This window comes from Bos indicus x Bos taurus, chromosome 6 (assembly GCF_003369695.1).
Source record: "Bos indicus x Bos taurus breed Angus x Brahman F1 hybrid chromosome 6, Bos_hybrid_MaternalHap_v2.0, whole genome shotgun sequence".
In the NCBI taxonomy this organism is placed as follows: domain Eukaryota; kingdom Metazoa; phylum Chordata; class Mammalia; order Artiodactyla; family Bovidae; genus Bos; species Bos indicus x Bos taurus.
Genome location: NC_040081.1, coordinates 58349979 through 58374056, shown reverse-complemented (window position 1 = coordinate 58374056; position 24078 = coordinate 58349979). Strand labels below are relative to the sequence as shown.

At 40.7% G+C, this 24078-nt stretch overlaps 1 protein-coding gene across 3 annotated transcripts in view; it reads left to right on the top strand.

Annotated features, from left to right (window-relative positions):
• TMEM156 (transmembrane protein 156) overlaps positions 1-19755 on the top strand; it is a 42697-nt gene extending 22942 nt beyond the window's left edge. For 2 of the 3 annotated variants that reach the window (XM_027544281.1, XM_027544279.1), the window contains 3 exons: positions 1325-1408; positions 16658-16763; positions 19173-19755. In XM_027544281.1, the coding sequence (XP_027400082.1) occupies positions 1325-1408; positions 16658-16763; positions 19173-19185 (203 nt within the window). In that variant the 3' untranslated portion in view covers positions 19186-19755. The remainder of the gene's footprint in view (positions 1-1324; positions 1409-16657; positions 16764-19172) is intronic. The other variant, XM_027544280.1, reaches the window with a different exon arrangement.
• Positions 19756-24078: the final 4323 nt, after the last annotated feature.

Here is a 24078-nt window from a genome sequence, read left to right as displayed (position 1 = left end):
GGTTAAGTAATACAGTAATAAAATGACAGAATTAGAATTAAGACCCAGGGTCTTTCTAGTTTTTCTTATTTTAAATAAATGTGTGTCATTTGCAATAGTACATAGTTTTGAGTTTCTTGATCTATTTGTCTATGAATGGTTCAGTTCAGTTCAGTCACTCAGTCATGTCTGATTCTTTGCAACCCCATGAACCACAGCACGCCAGGCCTCCCTGTCCATCACCAATTCCCAGAGTTTACTCAAACCCATGTCCATTGAGTCGGTGATGCCATCCAACTATCTCATCCTCTGTCGTCCCCTTCTCTTCCTGCCCTCAATCTTTCCCAGCATCAGGGTCTTTTCCAATGAGTCAGCTCTTCGCATCAGGTGGCCAAAGTATTGGAGTTGCAGCTTCAACATCAGTCCTACCAATGAACACCCAGGACTGATCTCCTTCAGAATGGACTGGTTGGATCTCCTTGCAGTCCAAGGGACTCTCAAGAGTCTTCTCCAACACCACAGTTCAAAACCATCAATTCTTCAGCGCTCAGCTTTCTTTATAGTCCAACTCTCACATCCATACATGACCATTGGCAAAACCATAGCCTTGACTACATGGACCTTTGGTGACAAAGCAATGTCTCTGCTTTTGAATATGCTGTCTAGGTTGGTCATAACTTTCCTTTCAAGGAGTAAGCATCTTTTAATTTCATGGGTGCAGTCACCATCTGCAGTGATTTTTGGAGCCCAGAAAAATAAAGTCAGCCACTGTTTTCACTGTTTTACCATCTATTTGCCATAAAGTGATGGGACTGGATGCCATGATCTTAGTTTTCTGAGTGTTGAGCTTTAAGCCAACTTACATATTAGAAAAGAGAGAGATATAAATCAGATAGAGAAAATGTCTAGAAAGAGATCAATAGTGGGGAGTGACATTATGTTTTTAGGAATATCTACCTAAATGACAGGATCACTGGCTTTCAAAAACTTGCCTTGCAAATCCAACATATGAAGTAGTGAAAATTATCATGCCATTTAGGACATTAAATATTAAATATATGTCAAATATTCTGTATATCATATCTATTATACATAACAAAATAATATTCTGCATATAAGAATAGATGCACAATTGCATTTATGGCAGTGGAGAAGCCATTGGTTTTAGAAAGTATCTACTTGTTAAATGGAAAATAACAATAAGAAAAAGTTCAATGTCTTATTACTCTGGGCTCTGCTATGAATGGCCTATTTTCCTTGGTAATCCTTGGGACCAACATGGGGAATATATATTAAGAATATGCTTGCTTATCATCTAAATATTTAATATCTTTTCTTGGAATAGGTCATAAATATGAACCTACATCTACCCTCTTACGAGGAAGTGATTCTGAGAAACTACGAACATTGAACGTGCGGGTTATTTCAGGTGAGTTCTGTGATATCCAAACAGAGCACTGCCTATGAAATTCCAATGCATCACCATTTCACTATAGACACAAGATCGAGTGATCTGAGCTCATTTAAATTAGTCTTGTAGCTGGAAGAAAGGAGCCATGAGCAAATGAAATCCAGTTTAATGTGTCTTATTATCAGGGGACAGTTATGATAAAAACTACCTCCTTAAATAATGGAAAGTTGGCTTAATTGGCAAGAAGAAATTCATGTGAGTAGGCAGAGGCAAGAAAGCAATAAGGAATAAGCCTCAGGTTTATTTTTAAATGAGACAAGATACCATTATTCCTTGGAATTGCAAGAAGTAATTGCAGAGTGGGCATAGTTTTGCTGGAGTCTTCACTTAGCAGAGGGTGTCATTGTACAAAGAGAACGTCTAATAGCCCCAATTAAAAAGTCCCCTGTCCTCTCCTGAGAGCTAGAAACAGAATAAGGGAATCCTAATTAGAGCAGCTGAGGGGGCTGTGAGCACAGATGCTGTGGTTCGATCTCATTCTTCTAATTGTGAAGTCTCTTTCTGAATTCAAATTGTCAAACCATATTTAAGAGAGAGAGAGAAAATACAGCATGGGCAAAACTTCTTCACCAAGGAGAAATAATGTCCTCGACTCAGAAAACCAGAGAATTATGACTGGTGTTACCACGGCTCCTGGTGCACAGCCAGGGAGCAGGTGCCTTCACATTTTGTGAGAAGTTCGATAAGGAAGCTTCATGTCAGCTGTGTAAACAATTTTCAAAAACAAAAGGAAACCAAACCCTGAGCCCTCACCACAGCTACATTTGTAACCACATGGAGATTTGCACAGCATTTCACTGGAAAATAGGCTCTGGGAACTTTCTTAGCTTTTTAAACTGGGAGGTTCTCAGAGCCCTAATTTGAGGAAAAAAATTGGGTTGGGTGCCCCTAAAGAGCTCAATTAAAAAGAAACTTAGACTTTCTATGCTCATCATTAGCAGTAAAATGGTTAACCTATGGCAAATAAGAAGCATTAGCTAAGTCATCATTTGACATCAGCAACGTACAGGAACTTGGGCAAACTCTGGGTGATGGTGAGGGACAGGGAGGCCTGGCATGCGGCAGTCCGTGGGGTCGCAGAGTCAGACACACAGGGTGACTTGGACAGCAACAACAAAAACGAGGGGAAGGTTGATGAAAACTGCATGCGGTCAGTGCCAATTTTGTTTGATGAATGAAACAGACAACACAGGGTGGTTTCAAATGGCGAAAGTAATGTTTATTTGTGGCATAGCCTCTGCTCGCCCTTCTTACCCGGTGCCTGTGCCTGCCATTCATGGGCCAGGCATGTTCTAACCCAGTGCTCCTGGGCTTTGGGTTGACTTAGGAATTCTGGTACTTTCTCATTTTAAGTCATAATTCTGAACCCTGTAGCCTTGTCTGAGAAAAAGTCAGTAGTTCCCCTGTCAACCTGTATAATCAGGGGAAGCACAAATTTAAAGTACTAGCTAACCACAAGACTCACCTCACAGGTTCTATTTATGAGCCTGTGATTTTCATGCACCAGAGAACTCTGCCTCAGCCATCCTTTCCCTTTAATGGTTCTCATTAAAAATCCTCTGACTTTACTACCAGGCATATAATATTAATGTTTAGAGTGGGCCAAGGGGTGATGGCCTTTTTTTAAAACCAAGAGGTCTTTGGAAGTTTAGCATCTTAAAGGGAGGAAGAAGCAGATGCTTTCTTGTTATAAATATTCCTCTAACCTTAAATGCAGTTTCCCCCCTTCCATGATAAGTTGCTCTTTCTGAGAGAGAAATGGGAAGGAAATAATGTCTCCCCCGAGTGCTGTTTCTAAGGCCTCTCTTTGTAATGATGGATGATCAGCAACAGTGAGAATCTAGGGGAAAAAATGTGCCAGCATGATCCTCTGGAGAAGCAGTAACATAAGTGAAAAAGAAAAAAAAAATGTAGTTCAAAGAGAGCAGTGACTATAGTCACATTCAGCAGAGCAGCTTGCTGTCAGCCCTGCCTGTACGTTCCAGAAGGTCTCTTCAGTTGCTCATGTATTACAAAGTAAGTATTGTGACACACATACACACAGAGATATAGATAGCTCACACCCTCAAGAAGATAAGAGAGAAATAGCACCCTTGCACTGCACGGGGCCTGGCACGTGCCGGGGGCAGAGTGAACACAGGTGAAATAAATAAGCCTCATCGCTACAGAAAGAGAAGTCGCACAGAATCAATTCTCAAGCTTCTGTGTGTCTCTAATATTTTCTCTCTTGCTTGGGGGAAGTGTGATGCCTTCTGTTGTCTGCCTTGGCATTCATCTATTTTACATTTTATTCACTTGACTATATTCTTCTCACACAGGTGATGACTCTGTCTTATTCATCTTTGGATTCTTGTCCCTAGCACAGTATCTGGCATGTAGTTCATGCACAATAAAAGCTTATTAAATTGCACAAACCCTAAGGGGAAATGAGTGTAGAGTAAAAGGAGCAGTTGAATGAGAAATGAACCTTGGGGGTGGGGAAAGGTGAAAACAAATGGAGAGACAGAATGATCAAGGGAACATAATTTCATTTCATTAAAGAACGTAAAATGCACTTTGTAGAACTGCTAAGGATATCAAAGGATAAAAAACATTTTGAAGAAATTTTGAGAACCATGCAAAAGTAACTTGGAGATTCATCCATAAAAATAGTGCTTAATGAGTTGACTCCCTTGGGAGATGAAGGCCAGGGTAGTGTATTTGAATCATTGGGTGCAGACAATAGAAACCAACTTGGCTGATTTGGCAGAAAGGAAATTTATGGGAAGAGCAGTAGAGAACCCATGGAAGCAACAAGAACATTAGGTAATCTAAGCTTGTGCAGGAGTTGAGGGGACAGGCAGCCAAAACACGACTGGTGTTACCCCATAGGAATGGTCTGTTGAGAATGCCTCTGCTGATGTCCACACCAGATGCTCCCTCTGGGTTGCCAGAGCTCCCCTTTGACCACTCAGCCACTTTGCATCACTGTCCAGGATTACAAGCTCCACAGAGGGGTATCTGGTTGACTGAATGAAGGCACAGATTGGTACTCTGGGTACCAGGAAGCAGGGCGAGGGGATGTCTGCCCCTCTAACTTCCTGCATACTTGAGAGTGCCCCTGAGATGGCCATATACTGGACAGCCAACAAATAAATATCTACGTGCACGACAGCAGGTTCCTAGGAGTTGAGCCTCCTCCACTGTGTGGGTCAGCCAGGGAAGTTCTATCATCTCTTTCCAGACTATGTCTATCAAAAATGGTGAGATCTTTAAAACTTGAAATTCTTCACTTTCAAATATTCAACAAAAATATATTGAACACTTTGAGCCAGAAACAGTGTTAAGCGTTGCCGACACAGTGGTCGTACCACAGTGCAGTCTCTGCCTTCACAGAGCTGAGGCCACCATTCAGGAGATTCAACCCCTGGTTCCTTAGGAGAAGGGAAGCTAATTAAACTATACAAACTCAGTAACCCCCTTGATGTGCACAGTACTTTCACACACATCATTTTATATCATTTCATAAGAACCTCACTTTTTCTTTCCTGATGAGAAAAATGGAAGCTAAAAGAGTTTAAAGTAACTGACCCACTGCCAGATCCTAGCAGGGTCAGGGTTCAAACTTGGTTCTAACCAGTGGTTGCACTTTTCAGCACATCACTTAATGACAATGATGAACGGGGAAGTTTACTGCTGGTTCAGATCAAAACTCTTCTTACTCTTTAGATGTAAAAGAGCTGGAAACCGAGATGAAACATTTTCTCTATAATTTAGCAGGAGTGTGTGTGAGACAGTGTGAGTCATCCTAAAAGTAACATTTCAGCACTGACAGTTAATGTGGGTGGGTTCTGAAGAACCACAAAGCAAAGAAAATGAAATGTCATCATGAATGAGAATTGCTAAATGCCAAAAGGAGGCGGATGACCTTGTAATATATATTACTCCCCAATAAAACTGATGGCAGTGTAAAATTATAATTTGCAACATGTTTAAGGCCAGTATAAAGATTAAGCAGGTTTCAATTTTATGCAGAAGATAAACTACTGGTACCAGATGTCCAGCAACCAAGCAAGATAACATGAAAATTTAATTTTTACTTGCTTAACTATAATATTTATGACTCTTAAAATACAGATTTAGGTTCATAAAACAGTAAAGGTTATAGCCATCTGCTTGGTTACAGAACAGATCAAGAAGCAGAGGGTGACTCTACATGTAGAAGGAAATTCGTAAGAGTGAAGAATCCATAGGCTAAATAAGAGAATTTATTCATTCACTGAGTGACTCTATGTGACAGCCATTTGTGCCAGGTCTGAAAAAACAGGGTAAAACATTTTGCAGATAAACATCTTCATCTGTGCAAAAACTTCCCCTGCCTGACCCATCCTACCCCCAGTCGCCACCTCCCTTGCAAACCTTCCCCTTTCCCACCCTGCCTTTGTCTGATTAACTCCAACCCTGCCTTTCGTTAATCTTGTTAATCTTGGCTTAACTAACCCTTTCTCAGGGAAGTGTCTCAAATTTGGTGGACAAAGTAAACTACACCCTCATAACATAACACATCTTTTTGTGGCAATTATCACTGTTGTTCTTTTACGTTTCCGTTATTACTTACTGTCTCTCCTGTGAGCCAGTTAGCACCTTGTGATCAGGACACTATCTGATAATACTCATTGCTGCATCCCCAGCTCATAGTACAGTGTATAGAAGAGTTCATTACGGGTACCCAATAAATATTTGTGAAATAAATACAACCCTGTGTTGTCTATGTTGAAAGAATGGCTGCTGTCATCTTACAAAGACCTTTTCCTCCCAAACTATAACTTTTGATAATGCCTACCCAAAATAACAAAAGGAGAATGGTTCAACACTTCATCAGTTTCATTCCTTGGAGTACTAAGGATACCTGCAGTGTCATTGAATCAGACACTGAGTCAATGGCTCGGAATATTAGCACCTATCTGTTCAAGAAGCTTTTCCCCCTCTTTAATTGCTAATTCTAGATAATTCTGCAGTCATTCCCGCCCCCCCATCCACATTTGATTCTCTCACCAGCCAGATTTGGAACAGCTGAGTAGTTTTAGGATCACTGTTAATAAAAACAGATGGAGCTTTGAACATAGTAGGGAGTTGGCACCTTGAATAATGGAAATGTATTTTAAGGCACCATAATTGGTTCTATTAGCACTAAAAGGCTACTAGCTATCTTGGGCTTGCACAAAAGTGCTCATGTTTTCATGTGATGGAAAGGTCAGAATGACGCATAGCAATATTGAAATTCTATATTCCTATGACAATTAGATCTTCATGATCCAGATAACCACAATGGTATGATCACTCACCTAGAGCCAGACATCCTGGAATGCGAAGTTAAGTGGGCCTTAGGAAGCATCGCTATGAGCAAAGCTAGTGGAGGTGATGGAATTCTAGTTGAGCTATTTCAAATCCTAAAAGATGATGCTGTGAAAGTGAGGCACTCAATATGCCAGCAAATTTGGAAAACTCAACAGTGGCCATAAGCCTGGAAAAGCTCAGTTTTCATTCCAATCCCAAAGAAAGGCAATGCCAAAGAATGTTCAAACTACCACACAATTACACTCATCTCACATGCTAGTAAAGTAATGCTCAAAATTCTCCAAGCCAGGCTTCAACAGTATGTGAACCATGAACTTCAGATGTTCAAGCTGGATTTAGGAAAGGCAGAGGAACCAGAGATCAAATTGCCAACACCTGTTGGATCATCAAAAAAGCAAGAAAGTGCCAGACAAATATGTTACTTCTGCTTTATTGACTATGCCAAAGCCTTTGCCTGTGTGGATCACAGCAAACTGTGGAAAATTCTTCAAGAGATGGGAATACCACACCACCTGACCTGCCTCCTGAGAAATCTGTGTGCAGACCAAGAAGCAACAGTTAGAACTGGACATGGAACAACAGACTGGTTCCAAATCAGGAAAGGAGTAAGTTAAGGCTGTATATTGACACCCTGCTTATTTAACTTACATGCAGAGTACATAATGCAAAATGCTGGGTTGGATGAAGTACAAGCTGGAATCAGGATTGCTGGGAGAAATATCAATAACCTCAGATATGCAGATGATACCACCTTTATGGCAGAAAGCAATGAAGAACTAAAAAGCCTCTTGATGAAAGTGAAAGAGGAGAGTGAAAAGGCTGGCTTAAAACTAAACATTCAGAAAACTAACATCATGGCATCTCATCCCATCACTTCATAGAAAACAGATAGGGAAACAATGAAAACAGTGAGAGACTTTATCTTTTGGGGGGCTCCAAAATCACTGTAGATGTGACTGCACCCATGAAATTAAAAGATGGTTGCTCCTTGGAAGAAAAGCTATGACCAACCTAGACAGCATATTAAAAAGCAGAGATGTTACTTTGCCAACAAAGGTCCATCTAGTCAAAGCTATGGTTGTTCCAGTAGTCATGTATAGATGTGAGAGTAAGACTATAAAGAAAGCTGAGTGCCGAAGAATTGATACTTTTGAACTGTGGTGTTGGAGAAGACTCTTGAGAGTCCCTTGGACTGCAAGGAGATCCAACCAGTCCATCCTAAAGGAAATCAGTCCTAAATATTCATTGGAAGGACTGAAGCTGAAGCTGAAACTCCAGTACTTTGGCCACCTGATGAGAAGAACTGAAAGACCCTGATGCTGGGAAAGATTAAGGGCAGGAAGAGAAGGGGATAATAGAGGATGAATGGTTGGATGGCATCACCAACACGATGGACATGAGTTTGAGTAAGTTCCGGGAGTTGGTGGCGGACAGGGAAGTCTGGCATGCTGCAGTCTGTGGGGTCGCAAAGAGTTCGACACGACTGAGCAACTGAACTGAACTGATGGCAATTAGAAAAAATAATTAAGACTGAAAGGTTTTTTTGAAGCCAGCTTAGAGAACTGAATAAGAATCACTGAACCATCTGAGAACGTCCACATCTGTCTTGCCCAAAGTAATCTGTGAGGATTAACTTGAATTCATCCATTTTTAGAGACGCTCTTAGGAGGAAACTGAGTACTCTGTGGGTAACAGGTTAGACATTTATTGCCATTATCTCCACAAAGTTGTGGCTGAATCTCTCAAAGTGTTAAGGAGAGAAGGAAGCACAGAGCTCGTCGTTTTGGAGGTTAGCTAACCACAGCCTGTGCCTGCTGAGTGTGTACACAGGTCCCACTAAATTTTGAGCAGTGTCCTCCGGTGAGCTTTAAAAGACGCTGGTAAAAATACTTTGTGTTGCACTTAGCAGTCCTTTCTATTTTTTCAGAGTACATCAAAGTGTACTTTTATTGCCTCATTTTACCTTTATTTTCCTTAAGGCAGCCACACTAGCTTTGCCAAAGTCACAAGGAAATGATCTCGATAGTTCCGTTTCAGTACCTGGTCCGCTTTGAAGGAACATGGCAGGCAAGGCCCAAGCCCAGTTGGGCCGCTGCCCACAAGGCCACACAGGTTCACAGAGGTAACTTATCTGGTCTAGTGCCTTCCTTCAGGCCTCTTGGCTCAGCCTCCTGCAATGGCAGCAGGATCTATGGTTGTGTAACCCAGCTCACACCAACAGTTGATTAAAACCAGAAGACCAGAGTATTAATTCCCAAAGAGAAAACTCAGCTGAGAGAAATATGGACCAAAACACTTCTGATGGCACACACCTGTGTCCTCTCTTCTTGGAACCACATGGGAAGTCAAATCCCAGCCAAGGCTTGTTTGCCAGGTCTTCAAGTGGATTCTTTTGCCAACATAGTTTAAGAGGCCTTATTCCCTGTTTTAGAGGAAGCCTAATTGGCTCATTTCATACAGCACTTTTAACATTTAACAGGTTTTAGCCTAGGGGTAATTTCTGAAGATCTTCACGACCTAGATAATCACAATGGTATGATCACTCACCTAGAGCCAGACATCCTGGAATGTGAAGTCAAGTGGTCCTTAGAAAGCATCACTATGAACAAAGCTAGTGGAGGTGATGGAATTCCAGTTGAGCTATTTCAAATCCTGAAAGATGATGCTGTGGAAGTGCTGCACTCAATATGCCAGCAAATTTGGAAAACTCAGCAGTGGCCACAGGACTGGAAAAGGTCAGTTTTCATTCCAATCCCAAAGAGGGCAATGCCAAAGAATGCTCAAACTACTGCACAACTGCGCTCATCTCACACACTAGTAAAGTAATGCTCAAAATTCTCCAAGCCAGGCTTCAGCAATACGTGAACCGTGAATTTCAGATGTTCAAGCTGGTTTTTTTTTTTTTTTTTTTAAGCTGGTTTTAGAAAAGGCAGAGGAACCAGAGATCAAATTGCCAACATCTGCTGGATCATGGAAAAAGCAAGAGAGTTCCAGAAAAACATCTATTTCTGCTTTTTTGACTATGCCAAAGCCTTTGATTGTGTGGATCACAATAAACTGTGGAGAATTCTGAAAGAGATGGGAATATGAGACCACCTGACCTGACTCTTGAGAAACCTATATGCAGGTCAGGAAGCAAGAGTTAGAGCTGGACATGGAACAACAGACTGGTTCCAAATAGGAAAAGGAGTACGTCAAGGCTGTATATTGTCCCCCTGCTTATTTACCTTATATGCAAAGTACATCATGAGAAACTCTGGGCTGGATGAAGCACAAGCTGGAATCAAGATTGCCGGGAGAAATATCAATAACCTCAGATATGCAGATGACACCACCCTTATGGCAGAAAGCGAAGAGGAACTAAAAAGCCTCTTAATGAAAGTGAGAGAGGAGAGTGAAAAAGCTGGCTTAAAGCTCAACATTCAGAAAACGAAGATCATGGCATCTGGTCCCATCACTTCATGGGAAATAGATGGGGAAATAGTGGAAACAGTGTCAAACTTTATTTTTCTGGGCTCCAAAATCACTGCAGATGGTGATTGCAGCCATGAAATTAAAAGACGCTTACTCCTTGGAAGAAAAGTTATGACCAACCTAGATAGCATATTGAAAAGCAGAGACATTACTTTGCCAACAAAGGTCTGTCTGGTCAAGGCTATGGTTTTTCCTGTGGTCATGTATGGATGTGAGAGTTGGACTGTGAAGAAAGCTGAGCGCTGAAGAATTGATGCTTTTGAACTGTGGTGTTGGAGAAGACTCTTGAGAGTCCTTTGGACTGCAAGGAGATCCAACCAGTCCATTCTAAAGGAGATCAGCCCTGGGTGTTCTTTGGAATGAATGATGCTAAAGCTGAAACTCCAGTACTTTGGGCATGAAGAGTTGACTCATTGGAAAAGACTCTGATGCTGGGAGAGATTGGAGGCAGGAGGAGAAGGGGACAACAGAGGATGAGATGGCTGGATGGCATCACTGACTCGATGGACGTGAGTTTGAGTGAACTCCGGGAGATGGTGCTGGACAGGGAGGCCTGACGTGCTGGGATTCATGGGGTCGCAAAGAGTCGGACACAACTGAGCGACTGAACTGAACTGACTGAATTTCTGAAGATACCTTTACATGTTTGTGCTCTGATTATGGGTTGATTTTATAGATTAACTCTCACAGGGCGCTCTTGTTTTCCTTATCTCCAAATTCCTGGGTGGCACCTCAGAGGTTTTGTTCAGCTTAAACCCACAGCCTTTTTTTTTTTTTAAAGAAACACATGCACAGATAAGTTAAATAACATTCTTTCAGTCATTCAACACGTATTTATTGAGTACCTGTTATGTGTCATGCTCCAAGATGGAGTTCTGGGGAGTAAACTGAGCAAAAAATACAAACTTTTTACCCTGGAGGCAGACAGATAAGGAATTACAACAAAACTGGATACATTCTCCTTTGGGGAAGTAAAGGTCACAGAGGGTCATAGGACACCTAAATTTGTTTTGTTCTTGTTTTTTCTTTTGGCTTTCCAATTCAGTAACCAAGTAAAATTTAGCTGAACAAGTGCTTTTACAGAAGAGAAGATAAAAAATTTGATGTGGCGACTTCCCTTAGTAGCCAAGAGAGCCTGACTAGGATGGGGACGTTTTAGATGTTTCTTCAGTGTGGAGATGTACCCTGTCTTTCACATGAAGATCACCAGGAACAAAGTGAAGGAAACACCTCATAAATTTCTGTTACTCATTGGGAATCAAGAATTACTTTGGAAGGACAAGCTGAGGTTAGAGACTAAATATCACAGAAATGAAGCATTTTGAAAAGTGATAAAAATTTTTTAAAAGAAGAAGAAACATCATTAGAGATCACCCTGGCCATTGTCATGGGTGGAGTGATAGGGGCTTTATTTGAGAACATAAAGCATGTGGTTTTATTTTTAATCAAAATTTCTACTGTTGGAAATCCATTTTGTTCACTAGATTCAGTCAGGTCAAAACTCAGACCAGGGTTCTTTCTAAATTTTTAGGCTCCGCTGAGGCTCTTGTAAAAAGTCAAAGAAATGTTTGGTTCAGAGATTTGACAAATTCATGAAAAGACCTTTATGAAGTTTTAAAATATTTCAGACTGCTTCTGCTGCATTAAGTAGTGTTGCTGAGTGAATACGATTTGAAAGAAGCTATTTCTCAGTGTAAAACTAGAAAAAATATCACCTGTTTTAGCTATTCTGAAGAAGGTATTAAAATGACAGATATCCTACCTTTTTACCTTTTAATCAATTTTTCTGAAGTTTTCCTATTAGCATAAAAGTTACATGACTTTGGATACTGGGAGAAAAAGAAGATAATGTACCACTAGAGAGTTACTTTGAACTAGCTGTCATTTTGACAAATAATGACTTTCTGAATTATGGTTATACCACACTATAAAACATCAGGGAACCAAATAAATAAGCAAATGATGAGAAGTTTGACTTTCAAACCAAAAGGACTCTGATAATTTTCTTCGATAATTATTTGGTTCCATGAATAGGCTCTTTTGAGATTTTAACCTTTAAACATTATTCTCTCTAAATCTCAAATTTTGGAAGGTTATAAGATATTTTACCAGTGGGGAAGGAGTGGGGAGGAACAGATTAGGCATTTGGGATTAACATAGACACGCTCAGTCGCTCAGTCGTGTCCGACTCTTTGTGACCCCATGAACTGCAGCATGCCAGGCCTCCCCTGTCCATCACCAACTCCCGGAGTCCACCCAAACCCATGTCCATCGAGTCGGTGATGCCATCCAGCCATCTCATCCTCTCTCGTCCCCTTCTCCTCCTGCCCTCAATCTTTCCCAACATCAGGGTCTTTTCCAATGGGTCAGCTCTTCGCATCAGGTGGCCAAAGTATTGGAGTTTCAGCTTCAAAATCACTGCTATATTTAAAATAGACAACCAAAAAGGACCTAGTGTACAGCACAGGGAACTCTGCTTAATAGTCTGCAATAACCTAAATGGCAAAACAGTTTGAAAAAAAGAGTAGAAACAGCTATATGTATAACAGAATCATTTTGCCATATACTTTAACATTGTTAATCAATTATACTCCAATATAAAATAAAAATTAAAAAAAGATGCTTTGTCAAAGATGTCAAACAATTATTCACATGGAAGTTCATTCTGAAGCTTTAATGTGCATCAGAATCAACCATCAAAGGCCCCCTGGGCCATTAAGAAGGGAGATGGCAATTCAGTAGGTCTGGGGCAGGGTTCTCGAGCCTGCACTTTAAATTACCACCGCTGGGGATTTTCAGGCCAAGGCTCTGTTGATCACTTTATTTGTTTTCTATTGCTGTGTAACAGATTATCACAAACTTAGTGGCTTAAGACCACATACCTTCATTATCTCACAGTTTCTGTGGGTCAGAAATTTGGGTACTGTTCTGCTGCGTTCCAGGAACTCATAAGCTTGAAGTCAAGATGCGAGCTGGCCTGTGTTGTCATCTGAAGGGTTTCCTTCCAAGTTGGTTCATGTTGTTGGCAGAATTCATTTCTTTGAGGATGTAAACTGAAGGCCCTGGTTTCTTAACTGGTTCTCACCACCAGACACCACCCCTAGGTCCTGGAGGCCACCTGCAGAGCCCTGCTATAGGACCCTTTTCATACACAGTTCGCAACATGGCAGCTTGCTCTTTGAGCCCAGTGAGGGATCCTCCCTGATGGCAGGGAAGGCCATGTCTCTCTTTTAAAGTCTTATGGACTCTGTGGGAGAGGGAGAGGGTGGGAAGATTTGGGAGAATGGCATTGAAACATGTAAAATATCATGTATGAAACGAGATGCCAGTCCAGGTTCAATGCATGATACTGGATGCTTGGGGCTAGTGCACTGGGACGACCCAGAGGGATGGTGTGGGGAGGGAGGAGGGAGGAGGGTTCAGGGTGGGGAGCACATGTGTGCCTGTGATGGATTCATTTTGATGTTTGGTGAAACTAATACAATTGTGTAAAGTTTAAAAATTAAAATACAATTAAAAAAAAAAAAAAAGGCTTTCAAATCGTTAAATCAGACCCACCCAGGATAGATTCTCTCAAAATCAACTGATTTGGGATGTTAATTAACCTGCAAAAGCTCTTCATCTTTGTGTAACCTAGTCACAGGAATGAGATCCTATTACAGTCCTGCCCATGCTCAAGGGAGGAGAATTAAAGGGGGGCATGTACAGCAGGAGTGGGAATCTTGGGGGCTGTTGTAGAATTCTTCCTACCACAACCACCCTTGAGAGTACAGGTTTAAAAAGACAAAAACCACAGACCCCTGGGGATTTTCAGTGTGAGGGAAGTAAGGCTGATACATCTAGTCCCCTGAGTGCAGTTGGCCCTTACCAACAAAAGAGCCAATGAAACATAAGAAAATTCAGGACTTTAGTGAATGATGAAAATGGCTTACCATATTAGTAGGAAAACAAAAAATTACTGAATGAATGATGCTGGGACAACTGAATAATCACTTAGGAAAAAAAAATTTACTTAATCCAGAGCTCACTTTAACACTTCAGTAAATTTCAAACAGGTTAATGATTTTAATGGTAACATGAAACCACAAAATAGAAGAAACAATGGTAGAATTCATCTATAATGAACTGCAAAACTAATCATGACACAAAACTCAGCGAAATCACTAATAAATTTGACCATGTGTAAAAGAATGTACAGAGAAGGCAATGGCAACCCATTTCAGTACTCTTGCCTGAAAACTCCCATGGACAGAGGAGCCTAGTAGGCTGCAGTCCATGGGATCGCTAAGAGTCGGACACGACTGAGTGACTTCACTTTCACTTTTCACTTTTCACTTTCATGCATTGGAGAAGGAAATGGCAACCCACTCCAGTGTTTTGGCCTGGAGAATCCCAGGGACGGAGGAGCCTGGTAGGCTGCCGTCTATGGAGTCGCACAGAGTCGGACACGACTGAAGTGACTTAGCAGCGGCAGCAGCAGCAAAAGAATGTACACAGCAAAAACAATTGGGAAAAGTTTTTTGCAGCTCATCAGAGATGAGCAACATTTCCTAGTGTATAAGGAGCTTCTAATAATTCATGAAGAAAAGACCATAACCCAGTAGGCAAATGGGTAAAGGATAAGAATGGACTGTTTATAGAAAATGAAATACAAATAGTTCTTAAACATATGAAAAATTGTTTGGTCTCACTCAGACCAAATTCTTTCAAAAATTTTTTTGTTTGATGTTTACTATGGCTATTTGGGTATAGGAGACATAGCAGTGAACCAAATGAAATAAATATTTCTACTCTCCTGGAGCTTACATTCAGGTGGAAAAGCTAATTAAAGTTACCCTGAGATATCACTTCACTTTCATCTATCAGATTGACAGAAATCCAGAAGTAGACATCATACTCTATGGCAAAGGGCAAGAGGTACTCATATTTCACTAAGGTAAACTGAGAGGTGAAATTGGTACAACTTCTATGATAGGAAATTTGGCAATAACTATGTAATAATGATCAAAATTATGAATGTACAAACACTTTGAGCCAGTAACTCCATTTCTAGGAATTTATCATATAGATGTACTCATATGGCAGAGAAATGGCTTATATACAATGTTTACTGCTAGTGCGTTTGCAAGATCAAAAGATTAGACACCATCTAAACAAGAGACTATTTAAAGACATGGTGATACATCCATACTGTGGAATATCAGGAAGTTGTAAAAAAGAATAAGGAAATACTTATGTGCAAAGATCCACAAGATGTATCATTCATGATATAGATATATACAGTATTTTGCCAGTTGTGGGAAGGACAAAAACATTTTAGTAACATAAGTGTACAAATGTATCATCTATCTACATATCTATCCAGAAGAAAAGGAAATATGTGATATCGTGGGAAGTGATTGTCTGAGAGATGGGTTAATAGGCAATATTTACTCAGTATCCCTTTATAGCTTAAAATCTTTAAATCATGTAAATGTGTTCCTTATTTAGAAAATTAAATCCCCCAAATAAGTTTCTGTTATCAAAATTTTTTTTCTAATTAAAGGAATTACATTTTGAGAGAAAATTTGACAGTATCTTCCAGTCAATCACATCAGTGTTTAATCGCCTTCTTGGACAAAAAGTATCATATTCTTGATTACCCTTATCTTCCTATTTGATTTCTCATCTTAAGAAACAACTACCCAAATTTCTCTTTAAATTATAGGTCACCTCATTTCCATCCATGTTCAGGGCTTTGTATAAAAAGCAGAGACATCTGTGAAGCAAAAAAATCACATGTATTATGTAGAACTCAAGTTTCAATATAAAAACTAGAAAAGCAAGACTCAGGACCCCAGTGGAATGAGAGCAACACCACTGAACCATGAACAGAAAATTTTGTCTCCTACTTGAAGTCAGTTGAAGATAATATCAGAAGAATTTTATAAAGTCACAGAGTCATAGCAGAGCAGGCTAGACTTTATCATTATCTGTAAATTTGCTTTTTGGTAAAATTGTCCCTGAAATCAAGGATGTCATTAATATTCTTCTTAGGGACATATTTAAACAATATACGATAGAGGGAAATGTTTGTACTTTCTAAACCAAAATTTTTTCTTGCTACTTGATGTTGTACTTTAAGTTTTTTTCTTTACTTTGCTCTTCCTTCACTATACTTCGGATCTTGTGCCCAGAAGGCGGTGGGAGAGGAGGAATGAAAGGGAAGATACAAAGTTGAGAGAAATGGGTGAAAAGTGTCAGAGTTGCAGACAGGAAATTGAGTGAGTGGTAGAAACTGCCAAAATCCTATTTAGACCCAGGGCATAGTTCTCTTACTACAGTAGAATATACTGTGTCTGCTTTTGCATTGCTGTTGACTAAATAAAGACTAGAACAGCTCTCTTTATTAAATAGCAGAGACCACAAAGAGGCTGCCGATGACTCCAGTCAAGGACGTGCTTCCTCCAATACCAGAACTAGAAGTTACTTCCGCGGTGCCTCAGCAAGATCAACATACACGGTGAGTGATGCTTCAGTTTTATCCATGATTTGGCTATTTATTATAAACTCGAATAGATCCAAAGAGGTATAGTTAACTTCAAATTGCATTCCTGTCTGGATGTAGCAGATAGAGGGCTTCCCAGGTGGCGCCAGTGGTAAAGAAGCCTCCTGCCAATGCAGGAGACATAAGAGACACGGGTTCAATTGCTGGGAAGATCCCCTGGAGGAGGAAATGGCAACCCACTCCAGTATTTTCACCTGAAGAATCCCATGGACAGAGGAGTCTGGCAGGCTACAGTCCGTAGGGTCACTGAGTCTGACATGACTGAAGTGACTTACCATGCATGTAGCACATAGGAGATAGAATGTGATGAACTTTCAAAATTGGTTCATATGAATTAGATAGCATGAAATAAAATCACTATTTCCTCCAAGGTCTAGTAAGGACCAGTAAACTAATCTCTTAGTCTGTTGAACAACATGTGCCCTGAGATGTCAGCTCATCTCTTGGCACGGTTCCCTGGGACTGAGTCAGAAGTCCAGCAGGCTTCACTGTTTCACTCAGAACATGAGAAAAGAGAGAATGTAAATTTGTAAAGTAGAACTACTCATTGACCCTCAACTACTGAAATAAAAATTTCCCTAAAGTTTGTATTTTATTAACCTGGATGAATGCACATTGATTTCCATGCATTTGAATACAAAACTGTGATCAGAAGTGTCCTAGAAATCTTTTTCTTTCATTCAACAAATATTTATTAAGTAGCTATTTTGTGAAAGGCACTATTGATAACCATTGTAAGAGGTATAAAAATTGGGACAAAATGGGAAACTAGCATTTCTTAGTATTCTTTTATGGTGCTTAGTGTTTATAATACCTGGGTCCTGGCAGGAAATGGATGATATACTCATATTGAATAATTTGGGAAGAGTTTCATAAAGGGCCTTTTAAGTCAGCATGTGGGAAAACCAGAACAGGACTGTGTGGCAGCCTAGGACTCGTGACAGTGGGGCACTGCTACTGTCCCTAAGACCAAAGAGACAAGGAACTCAGAGGGACAGGGAGAGAGGGACACACGTACACACGCAGAAAGAATACGTGCGCAGGACTGCCTGATAGGAGCGGTGGCTTTTGGTCATGGACACGACAGCCTGTGGTTGCCCTGAGGAGAGAGAATTAATAGCCCGATTTGACTGTTCTTTCTTCTCAATGTCGAGTACTCTCCACTGGCCAAACCCAACCAGAGCCGGGGGACTCTGGAGCTAGATTGAGACAGTTCATATGGGCTGGTCTCCCAAGCACCAAGCAAGGTGGACAGAAGGGGAGAGCAGATCGGGAGAGTCAACCAAGGGGATCCTGCATAGGTGGCTCAATGCACCAAACTGGAAACTAAGTGCCAAGGATCCCTCTGTCTTCAGGACTAGAGAGAGTCAGGTCTGCCTGCTTGGGTCTTAGGGCAAAATTCCTAGGGAGACGATAGTGTCATAATGTTTTAATGAAATGTTACTGGCTGTTATGCTTGATATTTCTCATTGAGGTCCTCATTCTGGGATATTCAGCCTTGCATATGAAGGAAGACTCTCCTTTGTTCACTCACCAAATACTTTTAGAGTACCTACTGTGTGCCAAAAATTCTGCTGCTGCTGCTAAGTCACTTCAGTCATGTCCAACTCTGTGACCCCAAAGACGGCAGCCCACAAGGCTCCTCCATCCCTGGGATTCTCCAGGCAAGAACACTGGAGTGGGTTGCCATTTCCTTCTCCAAAATTCTGCTACTCATTGGCAAAATAACAGCAGTCAGTGGAAGAATTAGATGAGGGAATCCCTAATTCCAATAGAGTGTCAAGTAACGTGATAGAGGCCCTCACAGGAACTTGGGGAGCATAAAGGGGAGACCCTTTCACATGTTGCCTAGTATTTAACCGATGTCCAGTGAGTATTTGTCAAGTGAATGGATAAATTCCAACTTCTGTGTTTCTCTAGTAGTGCATAAACACTTGCATTTTTATTTTATAGAAGTGGAAAATAAGCCCCAAAAATATAGTGGCAGAGGCTGGAAGAGACCCTAGGTTTCCTGGCTCCTAGGCTTCTCTAGTAGTGCATAAACACTTGCATTTTTATTTTATAGAAGTGGAAAATAAGCCCCAAAAATATAGTGGCAGAGGCTGGAAGAGACCCTAGGTTTCCTGGCTCCTAGGCTGAGAAGTTTATTACCACTAACCACACTGTCTTCTTGGGGCCATAAAGGAGGCTCCGTGGTATAACAAATATTGGAAAGAGCCTTTAATCAGTGACTTTAGGACGTTTTCTTGTGTTCTTATAAGACATAGTTTTAATAAATGGCTTTAAAATTTTTTCCACTAATTATTTTCAGGTCAACAGTATTTTTGTGTGAATAATATTTGCCTTTGTTTCTTAAATCTTCAGACTATCCTTATGAACTCCTCTGGGCAATTTGGACTGAAGCCTTCTGAAGAGTACTCATAACTCTATTCTGGGAATGAGTTAACTGGTAAATATTTGGTACAGCTGAGGCTGCACTATAGGAACCAGTAGAAATGCTGACTGGTTGATAGGAACTAACTCAATAGCACTCATTTTACCCAGGAGATCAAAGGAAAGAGAGTTTTTTTCAGAAAGGAACTATGAGTCATGAGAAACAAGCTGATGAAACCCATGGAAAGAGAACACTTACTTCCTTTGTTTATCTACCATTATACAGCTTACAGTAGCCCCCAAATTTGATTTTGAGATACCAAAAACAAGGTTGAGGATGAAAATGCTTTCTCTCACCATCCCACATTGCAGATCCTGATTTAATGTGTTTTCTTAAACAGATGGATTGTTCCTATTTTACAAATTGCTTAAGAAGTTCTGGGTTGGTTGTTTATATATTTGCTTGCATCTGTAAATCTTGCCTCTTTTCGGCACTGAGATGTTTAAAAAGTTCAAAGATACCAAAATAAAATGAATTTAAGTGAAATATATGAATATTTAAATCTAATAACAACATGTTTCCTTTGTTTCTTTTGGTAGTCATCTTTTTATAGCTATCACTAATGTCAAGTTATTATAAATATTAATTACACTAAAATTACATATAAACAAAAGGACAGTTCTTAACTTTGAAAAATAGGAAAATATCTTCCAAAGAATTAAAATGGCCTTACTACTCAGAGCAGTCTACAGATTTAATGTGATCCCTATCAAATTTCTCATGACATTTTTCACAGAACTAGAACAAATAATCCTTAAATTTACATGGAACCATAAAAGACCCAGAATTGCCAAAGCAACCCTCAGGGGGAAAAACAAAGCAAAACCAGAAAAAAAGCAGGAGGCATAACCCTCCCAGACTTCAGACAACACTATAAAGCTACAGTGATCAAAACAGTGTGGTACCAGTACTGGCACCAAAGCAGACATATGGATCAATGGAGCAGAATAGAGAGCCCGGAAGTAAACTCACGCAGCTACGGTCAATTAATCTTCAATGAAGGAAGCAAGAATACACAATGGGAAAAAGACAGTCTCTTCAGCAAGTGATGCTGGGAAAGTTGGACAGCTGCATGAAAATCAATGAAGTTAGAACACACCCTCACACCATACACAAAAATAACCTCAAAATGGCTTAAAGACTTAAACATAATATATGACACCATAAAGTTCCTAGAGGAGAACATGGGCAAAACATTCTCTGACATAAATTGTACCAATGTTTTCTTAGGTTGGTCTCCTAAAGCAATAGAAATAAAAGCAAAAATAAATAAATGGGACCTAATCAAACTTACAAGCTTTGGCACGGCAAAGAAGCCATAAACAAAATGAAAAGACAACCAATGGAATAGGAGAAAATATTAATTTTTGAAAATTATGTGACCAACAAGGGCTTAATTTCCAAAATATACAAACAGCTCATACAACTCAACAATAAAAAAACAAACAACCCAATCAAAAAATGAGCAGAAGGTAGACATTTCTCCAAAGAAGGCATTCAGTTCAGTTCAGTTGCTCAGTCATGTCCAACTCTTTGCAACCCCATGAATCGCAGCACGCCAAGCCTCCCTGTCCATCACCAACTCCCGGAGTTCACTCAGACTCATGTCCATCGAGTCAGTGATACTATCCAGCCATCTCATCCTCTGTCGTCCCCTTCTCCTCCTGCCCCCAATCCCTCCCAGCATCAGTCTTTTCCAATGAGTCAACTCTTCGCATGAGGTGGCCAAAGTACTGGAGTTTCAGCTTTAGCATCATTCCTTCCAAAGAAATCCCAGGGCTGATCTTCTTTAGAATGGACTGGTTGGATCCCCTTGCAGTTCAAGGGACTCTCAAGAGTCTTCTCCAACACCACAGTTCAAAAGCATCAATTCTTCGGCGGCACACGAAAAGATGCTCAACATTTCTAATTATTAGAGAAATGTAAATCAAAACTACAATGAGGTATCTCCTCACACTAGTCAGAATGGCCATAATTAAAAAGTCTACAAACCATAAAGGCTGGAGAAAGTGTAGAGAAAAAGGAATCCTCCTACAGTGTTGGTAAGAATGTAAATTGGTGCAGCCATTGTGGAAAACAGTATGGAGAGTCCTCAAATAACTAAAAATAGAACTACCCATATGACCCAGAAATCCCACTCCTGGGCATATACCCAGACAAAACTACAATTCAAAATGATACATGCACCTGCAATGTTCATAGCAGCTCTACTCACAATTGCCAAGACATGGAAACAACCAAAATGTCCATCAACAGATGAATGGATAAAGAAGATGTGCTGTATATATACAATAGAATTCTACTCAGCCATAAGAAAGAATGAAATATTGCCATTTGCAGCAACATGGATGGGCCTGGAGATTATCATACTAAGTGAAGTCAGAGAAAGACAAATACCATATATCATCCTTACTTTGGAACTGTGGTGCTGAAGACTCTTGAGAGTCCCTTGGTTAGCAAGGAAATCAAGCCAGTCAATCCTAAAGGAAATCAACTCTGAATATTCCTTGGAAGGACTGATACTGAAGCTGAAGCTCCAATATTTTGGCCATTTGATGCAAAGAGCCGACTCATTGGGAAAGACCCTGATGCTGGGAAGGATTGAAAGCAAGAGGAAAAGGGGACAACAGAGGATGAGAAGGTTGGATGGCACCATCAATTCAATGTACATGAGTTTGAGCAAACTCCAGGAGATGGTGAACGACAGGGAAGCCTGACATGCTGCTATCCATGAGTTGGAAACAACTTAGCAACTTAACAACAGCAATAATATGTGGAATCTAAAATATGACACAAATGAATTTATCTGCAAAACAAAAAGAGACAGAGAGAACAGACTTGTGACAAGTCTTGTGACAAAGGGGAGGAAGTAGGGAGGGATGGGCTGGGAATTTGGAGTTAGTTCAGTTCAGTCACTCAGTCGTGTCCAACTCTTTGTGACCCCATGAATCGCAGCATGCCAGGCCTCCCTGTCCATCACCAACTCCTGGAGTTTACCCAAACTCATGTCCATCGAGTCAGTGATGCCATCCAGCCATCTCATTGTCTGTCATCCCCTTCTCCTCCTGCCCCCAATCTCTCCCTGCATCAGTCTTTTCCAATGAGTCAACTCTTCACATGAGGTGGCCAAAGTATTGGAGTTTCAGCTTCAGCATCAGTCCTTCCAATGAACACCCAGGACTGATCTCCTTTAGGATGGACTGGTTGGTTGGAGTTAGTAGGTGCAAACTATTACATATAGAATGGATAAGCAATAAGGTCCCACTGGGTAGTTCAGTCAACTACACTCAGTATCGTGAGATAAACCATAATGGAAAGGAAATAAAAAAGAATGTAGGAAAGAAACATATCTTCAGAGAGTTAAGGTGGAACTTAATCTCTTAATGTCAATATATGGCTAAAATTGCTTATCTGAGTAGATTTTCAGAGTTTAACTGCAGAGTCTGATTAAGCAATCTAACAGGAATGAATGTTTCAGCACATAAAGGTGGTTTTTTTTTTGTACTCTATATTTTGTTGTTGTTGTTAGCTCACAAACTGAGGTTCTAATTGTAAAATTTAGAGATTGAGGATTTGGCAAATGGAATTCTACTAATCATACTTTTTCTTGCTTGTATTTCCCTGATTAATAGGTGAGTCAGGCTCAGATCTGGAATACTTCAGCAGGAATTTAGGGGTGTCACACTCTCTGAGGTATGGACATTATATGATTTCTGAGAAGCCAAATTATTGTTTCCTTGCATATCACCTACTATATTCTGACAAATGACTTGGAAATCAATGGGAACTTGGCATAGAAAAAGCATAAATCAAGCTTTGAATTGTGTTACATTGTGGCAGCTTTTAAAAGCTGATTTCCCTTATTTATTAAAATAATAGACTTTAACTGAAACTGTGAAGCACTGAAAGATGTAGATGGCCTGCTGTCTGCCCACAGGCTATGATGTGAAGGAGACAGGAGATGCATGCCACTAATACTAGGTGCCATGGTCAGATGTGTCATTAATAGGCTGCATGCTTCCTGCTGAGAATTCACAGGTGGATAGAATCATTGCCAGTTGAGGGTGATCTGGTAGGCTTCTCCGGAAGCCCACTTCTGAGCAGGGTCTGAAAGATGAGTTTTCCTAATCCCTCAATAAATCTATGCTTGCTCAGCCCTCATGCCCTTTTCATATCTGTCATTTACAATTATTTTCATGATTATTAACAAAGGTCTGTCTCCCTGCCTAGACTGGTTCTGTTCATCATACTATCCCTGGCAGCTGATAGAACGCTCGGCTCACAAGTAGGTGCTTAATAAATATTTGTTGGATGAAGAACTATTTCTTGAGCTTTCTTATACACCAGGCACATGCCATGTATACTCATTTCCTCCTCACAATAGCTCTCAAGGTGTCATTACCTCCAGGAAGATAACCAGTTAGCGTGTCATCTCTGGACTAATATCTAGCTCCAGTTGAGGTCTGGTGGGCTGCAAAGCTGGGGCTGCCCCCAGGACTCACACTGCAGGGTGAAGATGGGATGAAGGGCGCAAGACACTTGGGGGTGCCTGAGAAAACGGCTCCCGCCCAGAGCTCCAGTGTCCTCTCGCCTGGGAGTAAGAGGAGCCTGGGTAAACCTGACCTTGAAGGAGTCTTCTGATGGAATGTCCCTGGGCTTGTTGGTCCTGCCTGTCTCTCCTTCAGCCAGCCAGTTCTGCTCCGCTCCCTGCGCACTTGGCTCCAAAAAAAATGAACCCGTGTTCCTGGGTGTCTGGTGTGACTCCAGGCTTCCAATCTACACCACTAAGCCTGACTTTTAGCACACCCCACTTTTCCACTGGTTCCACTTCTGACC